This window comes from Bombyx mandarina, chromosome 12 (assembly GCF_030267445.1).
Source record: "Bombyx mandarina strain Sakado chromosome 12, ASM3026744v2".
In the NCBI taxonomy this organism is placed as follows: Eukaryota; Metazoa; Arthropoda; class Insecta; order Lepidoptera; family Bombycidae; genus Bombyx; species Bombyx mandarina.
Genome location: NC_143219.1, coordinates 6,401,604 through 6,417,942, shown reverse-complemented (window position 1 = coordinate 6,417,942; position 16,339 = coordinate 6,401,604). Strand labels below are relative to the sequence as shown.

At 35.8% G+C, this 16,339-nt stretch overlaps 1 protein-coding gene across 1 annotated transcript; it reads left to right on the top strand.

The window, feature by feature from the left end:
- The first annotated feature begins 2,155 nt into the window (after nt 1-2,155).
- LOC114250807 (pancreatic triacylglycerol lipase) lies at nt 2,156-6,792 on the top strand. The gene is made up of 6 exons (XM_089731871.1): nt 2,156-2,301; nt 2,799-2,865; nt 2,996-3,150; nt 3,515-3,748; nt 5,015-5,354; nt 6,631-6,792. Exons 1-6 carry the CDS (start codon nt 2,262-2,264, stop codon nt 6,680-6,682), a joined length of 888 nt encoding a protein of 295 aa, XP_089587997.1. The 5' UTR covers nt 2,156-2,261; the 3' UTR covers nt 6,683-6,792.
- The last annotated feature ends 9,547 nt before the right edge of the window (nt 6,793-16,339 follow it).

The window sequence follows — 16,339 nt, the reverse complement described above, 5'->3', positions numbered from 1 at the left end:
GAGCATACGGCCCACCCGATGGTGAGTGGTTACCGTCGCCCATGGACTTCAGCAATGCCAGGGGCAGAGCCAAGCCACTGCCTACCGCTAAAAATGTAATGAAAAACCGAGAAGAATACTTTGAATGTAAAAAATAAGTAATAATTTCACTTCATTTAGGCCGTAAGTTGCTCAACATTTGAAGGCATAAAGACGATATAACAATTATACGTTCATCAGTGCAGGCTTGATTATTTTCACAATCGTCCATTACAAATCACTGATTTCCAGAATGAGAGAGCATAAACTTGAATTTGTCATTTCTTATCCAAGAATGAACTGATTGCTATTGATTATCTTTGATCTTCAAGATAGCTAATCCCTACATTATTTTAATTACAATTGCTATTGAAAATATTTTGAAAATTAAAAACAGGTGTCATAAGGTCGATCAAAAAAATTACAATTGAATATTTTTTTCAAAAATAAGTGTTTTTCGTATTTCAAAAGATTTTTTCTTTAGCGACGAAGATAGATATATCTGGAAACACCAAATGTCTAGATTGCAATCCTAATTTTGTTACAATTTTCTGTTCTTAATAGTATTTTTAATTTTTTCGGACTATGTCTTCATACCCGTTTTTCAGAAAATAAACTTAGGACACTATTTTCATCAATACCTGTTTCAATAACTGTAAGGCGTTGTGATTTTGTCTCAAAATGAGTGAAACTGCGGGGGACGATGCGTTAAAAACTAATTGCTTTTGATTAAAAGATACCGGTTGGTTATTAGATAAGATAAGATGAATTCTAAAGTTTTTGGACTTCCTCATGCCAGGTCTCTGGGGAATTACATTAATTTCATGACCACTTTTTTCACGCCTCCTAACTTCGATAGAAGCTGAGTGATAAAAAAAAACATGAAAATAAACACGTTCCACTCATATTATCGTAGACAAATCAAGATATCAAATTACATACGAACTCCCTTCTTCTCTCGTTTCCATTTGAAAAACGATAGTGGTCTTATTGTAAGAATTGGCTATAGTCTACATAAACTACAAGATTTTTAAACAGAAAGTCAAGCTGAACTGTATTATGTTAAACCATCCGAATTGTCTTATCTTTTACCAAAAGGAACCTTTCACGTTTTTTTTTCACGTCTGGCAGATCTAATACTAATTTGATCGGCTAATCAAAATATTATTCAAAATAAGATTTACATTTTATTTACTGTAGCTCCTTTCAGATTTACATTATAAATTACAGATTTGCTTAATTTACTTACTTTGTGCTGCTTGGCAACAATTTGGGGTTAGTAAGCTGACCTCATATTTTGAAACTACTTGGACGGGATAGTCAAAATTATTGCCAACTTTGTGACCTAATACTTGAATACGACATGCGGCGTAACTGACGCTGTAATATGTAGTATTCGTGCGTTTTAATTCCAATTTACAGTTGTATTATATCATGTGTATTAACATAAATTGTGTAAGAGCATCAGCTGTGATGCTAGGCAGTGACGAGACAAGAAATGCAAAGCAACTAGTTCTGCAAGTCCGTAATCTTCTAGAAGGAGAGGGCGGAGCGCGTAATAGATCTGTGTGGAATTATTTATTTTATTTGTCGACATGAACGAAAATATAATTTAAACATCACCAATTATAGCTTTATAAAACAATTGAATTACAATTGAGATAATCATAATTTTAACCCTATCTATAATCGTCTCTCGCTTCAGTCCTGCGACTCGAGCTCTTCTTACAATAGTCGTTGTTTCTCATAACTACAGTGCCGATCCATCAAAATTTTGATCTATCTTCCATTACTCTGCTTGACGGCATTTCTGGCTTGATTCCGTTTGTATTCATTAATGGTTTCGTCCGTAGTCGCAAGTGTGAGTGCAACATAGAATCTCAACATTTCTAACTCAGCCTTGATTTTCCAGTGAATACCTTCCTTTTACTCACGCACGGGAAGAGATGGATTCGTGTAAATATCAAGCCTATTCTTAAATTTTTTGAAAATTTGGGAATGTAAAAACAAACATTTATTTTTTATTTTTTGTTGTAATTAAAATTACTATTGCCCTATTTTACAATACCTTCTTATCTACACGCTATTTAAAATACGTTCTTTTTGATGTACCGTTAACAAACTTTATCGGAACTAAGATCTTAATATCATATTTATCTAACTTAGTCACATCGATCACGATCGCTTTATAAAGGCATTTTAAATCGAAAATTGCACAAACACATTTCGTGAAGACGCGAAAAATGTTGAAACTGATTACTTTGTTGGCCATCGCATTTGCCGGTGAGTAACTTTTATTTGAAAATACTGATTGTCATAGATAAATACTGTAATTGTAACAGTGAAATATTCATTAAGCCATTTACTCTCCATAAAATATGAATAAAGGAAAACTTTTTACCCTTTTACGAATAATATTAAGAAAACAGTTTACTAACTTAACAAAAAATACATGCTTTAATATTAAGCCTATTTAAAAAGTAAAATAATCTTTATTTTATCCCGTTCAGTATATTCGGCCAAATGAAATGATTGTATTCTTATCGGTTCTTGATTTGTGTAAGTTAATCAAAAATCTTGAAGTTGGTAACAACTACGTTCTGATTATAGTACACAAATAGATATAACTAATAGATACAAATCAAACTTGTAAAAGCCTACTATTAAATATGTAGTTTTTCAATCTGGTTTCTCTATGCATCACTCGAAATCATACTTCTTAAAAACAAAATGCTCGTGGAACATTAATGTGTTCTAATTAATTATTGTCTTCTTTTTAGCTTGCAACGGAGATGCCATTCAAAACTTGGAGCGATTTGGAAGTTTAAATAAATATTATTACTATAGGTGTGTTTTTTTTTGTATTTCTCTAAACGAGTGGACGGTTCAAGAGTCCCATCTGATGCTCAGTGGTTGTGTGATTAATCTTATGTATATACATATATGCTTTAAACAATATTATATCTATTTTACACAGCAATGCACAGAGAAATTCGATTACACTCACCGAAGACCACTTTCCCACTGGAAACGATCCTGCTGCGCCCTTTAACAATAATTGGGATATTGTCGTAATAATACACGGTCACAGTGGCACTGCTTCGACGACGATCAACCCTATTGTTAAAGATGGTGAGCAAAGATTTAACTTTTTAATAAAATTAAAATTGACTACAAGCCAGGAATGAGGAATGAAGAATTAAGTCTGCTGAAGTTGCTTCATCAATCTGTTGATTATATAATGAACAGTCTATATTAATTTACAAATAGAAATTACAATGCAAAAACGAACTAGAAAGTTAACTCAACTATCATCATCATCATCATCACCATCAGCCTTTATCTGCCAACTGCTGGACATAGGCCTTCCCCAATGCCTTCCACATAATGCGGTCCTCCGCCTTCCGCATCCAACGACTTCACGCCGTGCGCACTAGGTCATCGGTCAACTATCGAGTAATAATAAAATGTTCTAATGTTCGAAATTTGCTTTCAGCATTTTTAACAAGTGGCGATTATAATGTTATCGTTGTGGATTGGTCATCATTCAGCCTATCAACATATTCAACGGCAGTGATGGCTGTGACAGGTGTGGGATCAAGTATCGCTACTTTCTTGAAAAATCTCAAATTACCACTTAATAAGGTGCACATTGTTGGTTTCAATCTTGGAGCTCATGTTGCTGGAGTGACTGGAAGAAATTTGGAAGGAAAAGTAGCAAGAATTACGGGTAAGTTTAATGTATGATTTTTTTGTTGATTTTTACTTTTCATCAAGCAACGAGGTGACTGACACCCCTGTTATTATTTACCATTACTGAAGTCCTCGGGTATCATGGCTAAATTCTTCAGTATAGACTTAATAAAAAAAAAATTGCTTAGATGGGTGGTCGAGCTCACAGTCCACCTGGTGTTAAGTGGTTACTGGAGCCCATGGACATCCACAACGTAAATGCGCCACCCACGATGAGATATAAGTTCTAAGGTCTCAAGTTTAGTTACAACGGCTACCCCACCCTTCAAACCGAAACTCATTACTGCTTCACGGCAGAAATAGGCAGGGTGGTGGTACCCAAATGCGCGGACTCACAAGAGGTCCTACCACCAGTAATTACGCAAATTATAATTTTACGGGTTTCATTTTTATTACACGATGTTATTTATTCCTTCACCGTGGAAGTCAATCGTGATCATTTGTTTAGTACGTATTTCATTAGAAAAATCGGTACCCGCCTAAGATTCGAACACCGGTGCATCGCTCAACACGAATGCACCGGATGTCTTATCCGTTAGGCCAAGACGAATTACAAACACGACGAAACAATAGATACGACGCTTTATACCGAATCGTTTTCTTTTTTGTAAGTTTGGGTTGATGGTTGAACGGAACACAATAAGGTGAATATTACATTTTGAGATATATATGAGTCGACTATTATCAAAGCCGGCAATGTGACTTTTGGACAATTATTGGTAAATCAGAAAAACGAATTATTGACTTTGTATTCCATTGGCAGTCACAAAACTCTTCTGAACGACATCTTAGATAAATAACAGGTTAAGTATTAACCTTTATTTAGTACAGGTTTTGAACCGTATTCTTTGAAGGAGATGATTATATTCAAATCAATCTGTATTGACATATCAATAACATTTTTTTGCCCAAATGCACAGATTGCCACCTTTGTTAATAGACGACTCATATAGCATCCAAGTCTCAATATGTAACAAGTGACTTCAAACTGGAACGTATGAATTTTCCATTGAAGGTATGAAGCAGGATGTGCTTTGGAGCCACCATGCACTCTACAACCAGTGAGTCGGTATGCTTCGAAATGTTACTTGGCAATAACCATAGAACCCAAAGTGAAACTAGGCTAAGTCTACACAACTGGCTCTATTGAAGCCCGTAAAAAAAATGTTTTACAAACAAACTTTTATACAGCCAGATTCAGAATATCTCACAATCTAATTATACATTTCTCCAAAAAACCTAGGTCTAGACCCTTCGGCTCGTGATTGGGAAAACAACGTACTACGACTGGGAACAAACGATGCTCAATACGTTGAAGTTATTCACACCGACGGATCTGGTGTCAACAAAAACGGCTTGGGCATTGCTATTGGACACATTGACTTCTTTGTCAACGGCCGTCTTGTCCAACCGGGCTGCACGAATAACATATGTAGCCACAACCGCGCTTATGAAGTTTTTGCTGCAACAATTACGCATGGCAAACATTACGGAAATCAGTGCAACACAGAAGCGGAGATAACCGCAAATAATTGCCGAGGATTTATAGTTGAAATGGGTACTGCCAGACTTGTAAAGCATGGGTATGTTTAATTTCTTTCCATTACGTATTGAAATGTCTATGTTTTTTTGAAGTTATACTTCTTTAGGCGCGTTATGAAAAATTGATGAGAGTGAAATTTTTCAATGCGCGTGACACAAAATTAACAGAAATGAAGTTGCCTACAAGTGCTCCAATACAATTGAGGTTAACTATCCGTATGTATTATTTAGTAATATAAATGACAAAATTATTATTTAATATAGTTCATACCAAATATTATTAAATTATTAACGTTAAATATTTATTATTAATTATTTAATATTAAAAAACAAAAAAATTCATAAATATAAAGTATAACTTCTTACGCGCGTACATAAGTACACGCACCCTTTTTTTAATATAGGGATAATAAGGGATAACGGGAAACATCCAAATAAATTTCGATTTACATGTGCTTTTGCGCAATCTAAACTGAAAAGTGTTTCAAATGAAATATTCTGATACTTTTCAACAGTTGAGAAGTGTGATGTGGTACCGTATTATTGAAAGCCGGTCACGCTCCGCTGTGACTATTAGTAAATGTATAAGTTCACCTATTTGCTTAAACTAGAAACGCGCTGTCTATCACAGAAATTTGAACTAAATATTTGATATTCAGTATTTATGAACAAGTTATTATATCTGAAATTTAAGATTGATCAATTCGTTGATCGAGTGGTCATTGACCCTAACTATTAAGCTATGAGGTCCGTATCCCGTTTCCGATAGGAGTCAATATATTTTTTAAAGATATTTGAGGTCGGGGTGTATTTACTTGTTCTTGTGTCGGATGTATTCGTGGTATACTATACATTAAAAAGAAAAATTCTATTTGGAGTTCGTTGTCTACATGCTTACTCAACGAACTATTAACTAAAATCCATATATCTCACCGAAATACGTGTTTATTGCACCAAAAATTTGTCTCTTCCCATTAAAATCCCGTTAAATCGAATATTTGCGTTGCAAATTATTTCGTTCGGGTCCTTAGACAGTTGACAGTTCTCAAAGTGTAATTTTTTAACTGTATCAAATTATTCATCCGACGCGTATAAAAGCAGAAATTGTTCTTAAATTTTACTTTAATTCACTCAGCGACATCAATAATTTGACGCGACATTAAATGTTGAATATTGTATCAAAATAATTCAAGAGTTAATTGCGTGACGGAGTCCATATCGAATCCTTTATTCATTGATATTGAGTCTCCTATTTGATGGTAATCAAACATTTTCTTTTCTCAAAATAAAGTTACAATCTTGCTTGCTTCATTTCAGGTCTGGAATGTTCCGAGTAAATACCGGCATGAGGTACCCATTCCATTTGTGATGCCTACAAAACTTAAAACAAGGTTTTCTGTGATGACCAATAAAATTAGTTTCTACATTAACTATTATTTATTATTATAAAAAATAATAAAAATATACAATGTTCAATAATGTGTTTTCTTTCCGTTAGTGCGTATATCAAAATTAAATGTTTGGTCCTTATTGACACTATTATCTATTACTACCTACACAAAAACAAAAAATAAAACGTAGTTTAACCATCAATATTGTTACAAGAGAAAAGTTATTTTTTTATTACATAACACATTTATGAGAACACTTTTACCGGTGGTAGGACCTCTTGTGAGTCCGCACGGGCAGGTACCACCGCCCTGCCTAATTCTGCCGTGAAGCAGTAATGCGTTTCGATTTGAAGGTTGGGGCAGCCGTTGTAACTATACTGAGACCTTATATCTTATATCAGAGAACTTATATCTCAAGATTGGTGGCGCATTTTTTACGTTGTAGATGTCTATGGGCTCCAGTAACCACTTAACACCAGGTGGGCTGTGAGCTCGTCTACCCATCTAAGCAATAAAAATAAAAAAAGGTTGTCGGTGCCAGCTATATCGACAACTTGAAGTTTTTTGAAACACTTGAATTTAAGTTAAAAAAACAATAAATGATCTTCAGTCTAGATTGTTAGATATGTATGTGATGATCGAAAGAAAATTTCTTATAACTAATTCGGCTAGTATTCACAACATCAGAGCCATCATAACAAATCATAACTATAAGGAATAACTACGTATTATAAAAATCAAGGCCGGAATATTTTCTGGTGGCAGGGCGCATTGCGAGTACCTTCGGTGCCATCATCTTGCCAATTCTATAGTGCCACGTACCGTGCGCTTCCCCTCGGTGCGGACGTCTGGACGAGTCTCGGCCCCGGTCGGTAGATCGCGGAGACAGACGCCGAGTCGATTTTCCGGGCGATTCCGTCGGTCAGTCGTATATAGGTCGCTTCGACAATCGAAAATAATAAATACGAGCGCCTCCGCGACGCGTGGATTTCGTAAAAAAAAGCTCGAAATCACCAACACCTCAAAAATAACATGCCCGTTTGGATATTCATTCATTACTGGTGGTAGGACCTCTTATGAGTCCGCACGGGTAGGTACTACCGCCCTGCCTATTTCTACCGTGAAGCAGCAATGCGTTTCGGTTTGAAGAAGGGTGGGGCAGCCGCTGTAACTATACTGAGACCTTAGAACTATATCTCAAGGTAGGTGGCGCATTTACGTTGTAGATGTCTATGGGCTCCGGTAACCACTTAACACCAGGTGGGCTGTGATATCGTCCAACTGTCAAGCCATAAAAAAAAAATATGTCAAAATGTTAGCCGTACATTTGAAGTCGTACATCTACAAATTTCATGTCTTGTTCTCAACAAACATTGTAATGTTAATTTACGAACGTATAGATCACAAGCTATTCACGTATGAGGCTATCGGTTCTGCGTAGAAAAAGCGCATCGAGAGTTCTTTAAAGGTAACATAAGTAGATGTTTCGCCATTTAGCGACTCAGTTGGGAGTTCGTAATTTACAACGTCTTTCTTCAGCACGTACTACTAACTATAAACTACTTTTACAACACAACAGAGGATTGGGTATTTACTGCAATGTTAACGAGTCTTTTTATTAAACAAAAACAGTATATACATGAACCAGCGCATATGAGTATCTAATATATAAAATTCTCGTGTCACAATGTTCGTTCCCATACTCCTCCGAAACCGCTTGACCGATTCTCATGAAATTTTTTATGCATATTCAATAAGCCTGAGAATCGGCTACTATCTATTTTTCATACCCCTAAGTGATTAGGGTTGTCCACCCCTAACATATTTTTTTTTATTTGGACATTTTTTTTGTTATAATGAGGTATTATGTGGTTGAATGAGGTTTTGTTATTTTTATTATATATTCCCTCATCGTTCACAGCACTACATACCTCTTTCACTCATTTACCACATCCTTACACACTTACAATAAGTTACTTTTTTTTCTACACTAGAAATTCCCTAGAAATCTTATATATGGCAAAACAATGTTTGTCGGGTCAGCTAGTGTTATTATAAATTGGCATAGGCGCAGTCACAGCCCACTGAGTTTCTCGCTGGACATTCTTAGTCGATCGCGTTTCCGATCTAGTGGTAGATTCTGCGAAGCACTGCTTTTCCAAGGGTTAGTGTTAGCAACGCCCACAGGTTAGAGCCCCGTGAGCTCACCTCGCTCGGTGAATCTAGTATAACCCCTCGAGGTCACTAGAATAGGTAGGAGAGAAAAATGCAATTTGACCTATGCATATGTAGTGGATTTATTTGTGACATTATAGTGACGCTGTATATAGTATTCGTTAAATATTATTAATTTCAATAAATATTATATTCAAATTAACATTTTAGGCTATTACAATTGTTAAGAAAGTTTTTCTTCTGAATCGGCAGCGTCACGAGGGAATTAAAAGGAGCACGTAAAAATAGTATTTATTTTAAGTGTCAACCGACCTGACCACGTTTATTTCGGTGGAACTGAGCTAAGCAAACTGATTAGTTTCTATTTTATCCATACGTCACTATAGCTTCTATATGCCCCACTCTCCGAACCGAAACGCATTACTGCTTCACCGCAGAAATGGGCGGCGTGTGGTACTTACCCGTGCGGATTCACAACAAGTTCTACCACCAGTAAGGCTTGGGGGACAACATTTTGACTAAAGAAGCGATATTGGAAACAAAATGCCACGTATTCAAAACTATATAAATGGAGAGAGAGATTTTTTTTCTTTTATCGTCTTTCATTGGTTAGTCCAAGAAAGAAGTTAACTTAAATTAGATTACGATATTCCACCAGAGTAAGTCAATACGAGAGAGACAAATATTCCCTTTTTTCATCAGCATTTCACTTTAACACGCTATCTACGGCAGTTTGAACATAATGCGTACGTCCCGATATATCTGCTGATAATCTTATATTAAAATCAAATCAACTAAGTATTTTAAAATGTTACATCGCAACCTAGCAAATTATTTTTACTTTAATTTTGTAGATCTCATGATTGTCTGAATGAGATTGCTGGTAGCGATAATGCATTACATTTGAATGTAATTGTACCTAATGCGGAGTTTTTTTTAATTTTGTTTTCATGTACAACATATGAACTTGATCTTATTCTTAAAATTTTAGAATAACGGATTTAAGTAATAAGAATTTTTCGCTCTTACGACTTCTTAAAATTTAGAAATATATACTTTAATTTTATTACAGACAATTAACACATTGACTGCCACATATGTCACCGGCGCCCTACGCGGCGCACTGAAGTAATTGTTAGGTATTTATAAGTACATAATACAAGTTCCTAAGATATCACATGAATATCACATAAATTATAATAAAGTCTGCTGTCGTGTAGGCTTAGTTGCTACGCATATCCGATGATGTTGACTGTATTCTATTAAATCTCGATAAATATGTTTAAAACTAATCTAATTACTTCTGGAAATAGATAATAGTATCTCAGATATAATTAACTGAATTTATTTTAACTTAATAATAATTTTAAATAATTGTTCAATTGACTCGGTTGAATTCACTCGTCTAGTGACGTCGATCGCACCACCATTCCGTTGTGGTTCAAGCACACCGAGGTAGCATTCATTCTCGACAGAGAGTTGAAAGTGTAAGCACGATCACTGTAAATTACTCTGTAAGTGAAAAGTGGAAATAAATACAAGCTGTTAGTGTAAAGTGACGCATTATTTAATTCCTGCTGACTTAAGCCCTTTATAATAATGACGATTTCGCTCTTCGATCTACATACTAAAGCGCCGGAATGTGTAGTAGTCTCTGAGAATGACGAATCCGCAGATACTAAGAATAAATCTATTTTTTAAAAGACCTAAAAGTCTAAAACATACGTTAACAAACAAAAGAAGGCAAAGTTAGATAATACAGGCGCTCGGTAACAGAAATCGACGTTATTACTTCAGCGCGCCGCGTAGGGCACCGGTGACCTCCACGGCACTCAAAGGGTTAAATATTAAATAAATTAAACATTAAATAGTGAACGATTCAGACCTATGTATGACCTATAGTCATTTTAGCAACAAGTAGAATTAAGACATTTGACTCTTGTATTGGAAAAGGCCCCGGGCTTGGTAAAATAATAATTTAAAACGTGAAATTTAAAATCCTTATTTAAAATTACGAGCATCAGCTACATCAAATAATTGCTTTAATTAAACACCGGAAACTATAAACGTTTGCAATTCAGATGCCCCTGAAGCAAACCACAAAGCAATGTTACTGCCTTATTTCTATGATCTGAGCTTGGTGCTCAACAAAGCCGTACAATATTAATTGAATATGCAATTTCGAAAAGGGCACATCTCTGAAAATGTAAAATGTTCAGGAAATGAAAAAAAACTGATTATTTTCTAAAGCAGTCTAAAATTTAAAATATTAACTTTTGAGATATATTTTAGTGTTAATTAGCAATTGATAATTATTGGAATTATTATAAAATGGGTGTAGGTAAGCCTCAAAACTACATGTATATGAAAAAACGTATTTGACAAAATATGCGACATGTGCCCTTTTCGAAATTGCATATTCAATTAAATTATTAATAATTGGGTTAAAACAAGACGGCAATTAATACCCGAACATGGTGAGGTTAAGAAATTTGGTATTTTTCTTGTGAATCGCCTTATGACAACAATGACTACTGTTTTACCATTCAACATCAAATCGCTCTGCTTAAATGACACGGTTAAGTACCGTTGTAATACCGCGAAGCAGTTCATTTTAAAGGGGCGTACCGACGTAATATAATACAACCGAAACTTCGGCTTCATGTCTTAAGATGTGTGGAGCTCGTTTAGTGAGTTTATAGTACCAGAGCCGGTATCCATTTAACATAAGCTACGTTTAATTCTAAATATATTTTAACTTGAATTCCTATAATTACTTCCCCAAGACACTTCCGTTCGTTATAATTCTTACAAAGCTTTACCTCTCTCTTCTCTCTTCATAAAACCCTGAGCATCGGTAGTGTGGACAGGCCCGTCCTTAACCCAAAGACATAGCCCACTGAGTTTCTCGCCGGATCTTCTCAGTGGGTCGCGTGTCCGAGCCGATAGTAGATTCTGCAAAGCACTGCTCTTGCTAGGGCCAGTATTAGCAGCACTTCTAGTTTGAGCCCCGTGAGCTCACCTACACGTTAAGGAGAAGCTAAAATACCCTCTCAAGGCTATCAAAATAAGGAGAAAAAAAAACTGTCCTGTCCATCGTCCTGATTATAGTGCTGCGAAATTCCGTGCTAAAAAAACCGTTGAACTATTAACCATATGCATTGTTTTTCGTCAATTTTACTTAAATTAAAAAAGTTTAAATTGGTTTCTATACGCAACCATAGATACCGTTAAAAATAATCTAAAGTTGCAGTTGCATTGAAATAATAAGTGCTCAGTAACACACACAATTAAAACTGACGTGCTTTTTTCATAACCCAAAAAGAAATATACGAATATAAGATAAATAATGAACGGATAAATAATGAAGTCGTCGTGGCCTAAAGGATAAGACGTCCGGTGCATTCGTATGTAGCGATGCACCGGTGTTCGAATCCCGCAGGCGGGTACCAATTTTTCTAATGAAATACGTACTCAACAAATGTTCACGATTGACTTCCACGGTGAAGGAATAACATCGTGTAATAAAAATGAAACCCGCAAAATTGTAACTTGTGTAATCACTGGTGGTAGGACCTCTTATGAGTCCGCACGGGTAAGTACCACCACCCCGCCTATTTCCGCCGTGAAGCAGTAATGCGTTTCGGTTCGAAGGGTGGGGTAGCCGTTGTAACTATACTGAGACCTTAGAACTTATATCTCGAGGTGGGTGGCGCATTTACGTTGTAGATGTCTATGGGCTCCAGTAACCACTTAACACCAGGTGGGCTGTGAGCTCGTCCGTCCATCTAAGCAATAAAATAAAAAATAAAACGGTTTTTGACGGACCAATTAATACTTGCGCTCAATTTGTATGAGTGAAAAATACAAATTAAGGATGTCCATTAAAGAAATTCGTTTTTGATTTCTGATATTTATCTCCTTCCTGTTTCGATTACTTTAGCTGAGTTACCTTGCCTTGACAAGATTTTAATGGTATTATTATGCTCTTACCTTCACCTTACCAAATTTATATTTATCGCTTCTTTCATAATACAAATGTCATTGGCCTTAAGGGTATTATGATAATTATTTAAAGTTTTAACGTATCTAGTTTGATTATAAATTAATTCGAACGAGAAGTTCACTATAGCAAAAAAGGCTACGCATCTTGTTTCTTTATGTGTCACAAATTATTGTAATTTAAACATAAGCCTTAATGGTTTATAGAGCATAAACTACTATAACGTGAAAGTGTTACTCACTATGAAACGTGAACTTATGAATTGTGAAGGGTTAACTTTGTTCACAAAACCGGTGACTATTCGAATCAAATGGACTCATTATCCGGACGACCACGAGACAATTGAGACATCATAGTTCGCACCGGGAAAGAAGATATATGGGGTTTTTATTATTTAAATGCAATTTTCAGTCACTGACTTCATCAAAAATGTACAACAAAATTAATAAATATCCTGGTACCTTATTATTGTATATAACTTCCGACCGCCGTGGCTACGATGCTCGTCAGCGACAGGTTCTGGCAGGTGATGCTTGACTTCTGTGAGTTCACCATCTCGCAGAAGGAAGCGGCGGAACGGGAGAGGGAGAGCTCTTCTTCCCTCTCGGCGCCGTGCCACCGCCGCCGAGCAAGGGGGTTGGAGGAAGGAATTCGTCCAGCTCCGGCCCCTGTCTTCTCCCGGAGATGGTCAGTAGGCGACCTAAGGGGGTCGAGGCTGCGCCGCACGCTACAGTCGTTCTAGAGCGCTGGCACAAGTAGGATGGAACAGGCGGACGACCCGTCGGTCGGGTGTTCTCGGGGTGGCAGCGCGAGTTTGATTGTAATGTTGACCCCGGGACCCCTGCTACTCTGACCGGGGTCTAATCCCGGGTGGAGATCGAACGTCGGTGTGAAAGTGCAGGGTAGTCGTTTGGTGAAGTAGGGCCTTAAAAATATCCTTGGGCCCGCGTCCTACGATAATTCCGGCTCTGTGCTAAAGAAGATCCAAATATTAGATAGAAAGCAAATAAATTAAAATTATAAAAATCGGGTTATACATTACAAACAATTTTAAGAATCTAATAAAATGCCAGTAATGGATTCGCAATACATCACGCGAAGCAGGCTGTCAAACATACTCAAGATATAATTGTTTTGCCCACTCTTATTTAATCCTATTAATTCAACAGCAGAAAAGAAGACATTTTATATGTTATTGATGCTATAGTACTTTTCTTGGCTTCTCTATTGTACGTTGCTCGATAGGACATTGTACGTAGTTAATCACTCCATGACATGCAGTCCATTGTGATCAAAATTTAGTGTAGAACTACTGAGATTGCACGCTGTGGGAATATAAATGATTTTGCAAGGATTATTCAAGCGCTTGTGACCTAATAGCATAAAAATAATACCGTTAACAAATTTTAGGAAATTATTCAGTAACTCGTGAAGTTGAAGAATCTAATACGATGCGGATGTTAGTGATCACTAAACATCAATAGTTGAATAAATCTGCCATATAAAATAAAATCGAAGCATATTTGGAGATGGAAAACGAATGAGTGAGTGAAAATAAAGAGAGACAGGCAAATTACGAAATAAAATTTGGTGTCTTTAGACCCCTTATAAATATATTATTAAAAATAAATATATAATATAATAAAACACAGAAACAAATAACAATCTACATTATCATCATCATCATCATCTCAGCATGTCCATTGTCCATTGCTGAACATAGGCGTCTCCAACTGATGTCCAGTACATAAAAATTACAAACGTAAGTAATTTAAAAATATTTTTATATAAATATGTAATATGTAAATTGAATACGAAAATTCTACTAACATCGTCATTATTATCTTACTATACTATGTATTACCAGACTCTCTTTACGTCGGTTGCTATTCGAATACCATTGTTATCTTGAAAATCATGTAACGGCAACTAAATATTGATAGCCAGGCCAATACGAAAGTTTAATTATTTATACTCGTAAAAATTATAGGAGTTCCTTTCTTTTGACCTCAGGTATCCAAAAATAAATATTATAAAAAAACGTGTTTTTTTTTTTAAATCCGTATTAAATTAGACGTCTGCTACCAAAATCTCTATAAGTGCTCACGTGTGTTTTATTTTTATTTTTGTATTAAAAATTCTATTACACAAATAGAAGGAGAATAATTAACGAACGTCTTCGTAATATTAAATTAATAAAATTGCTCTCAAAGTAGAAAAAAATAAATACGATCGGCTTAAATGTAAACATAGCTGCCTTAATTATGCAAATCCAAAATGGCAATAAATTTTAGGCTTCCAGCTTTGCAATGAACAATAAATATTAGAACAACATTGTACTTGAGTCAACCACTAATTCGTGAAAGAATAGCCAATACACAACATGATTAGTCGCTTGACCTACACATAAATTTGACGTCAAAAAAAACAAAGTGGAGGACAATGGTCGATCATTTTTAATAAGGAGAAACGTAAATTAATGTAATAAGTAATGCTAACCACGTGTTATCGAGATTGCAAAGGACTACACGGACATTGACTTTAGTTAGGTATCTAAGATTATCTTTTGCTCAACATTTATCAGTATATTTTTGATAATTATTTACTCGATAATAAAATAATCCACGAAGTCATCGTGGCCTGAAGGACAAGACGTTCGGTGCATTCGTATCTTGCGATGCATCGGTGTTCGAATCGGCTGGCGAATGTGGCGGGTACCAATTTAGGTATCTAAGATTATCTTTTGCTCAACATTTATCAGTATATTTTTGATAATTATTTACTCGATAATAAAATAATCCACGAAGTCATCGTGGCCTGAAGGATAAGACGTTCGGTGCATTCGTATCTTGCGATGCATCGGTGTTCGAATCGGCTGGCGAATGTGGCGGGTACCAATTTTTCTAATGAAATACGTACCTAACAAATTTTAATGTTCACGATTGACTTGCACGGTGAAGGAATAAAATCGTGTCTTAAAAATCAAACCCGTAAAATTATAATATGTGTTAATAATTACTGGTGGTAGGACCTCTTTTGGGGCCGCACGGGTAGGTATCCTCACCCTGTTTATTTCTGTCGTAAAGCATTCGGTTTGAAGGCTGGGGTAGCCGTTATAACTGTAGTAAGACCTTAGAACTCACATCTCAAGGTGGGTGGCGGCATTTACGCTGTACATGTCTATGGGCTCCGGTAACCTTTTAACACCAGGTGGGCCGTGAGGTCGCCCAGTCATCTACGAAATAAATAAAAAAATTGTAATCACTCGTCTTTACAACAGAATTGAGATTTCAACCTCGAAGCAGCCAGTGTTTCACGTTTATCTAATAAATTGTTTATAATATATACTAAAATTTAATATATATATTATATAATTTAATATTTATTATACATTAATCTATATGATATATGAAAAGAAAGCGAACTTCCTTTAACGTTAACTTTTTCCGAGATTGCG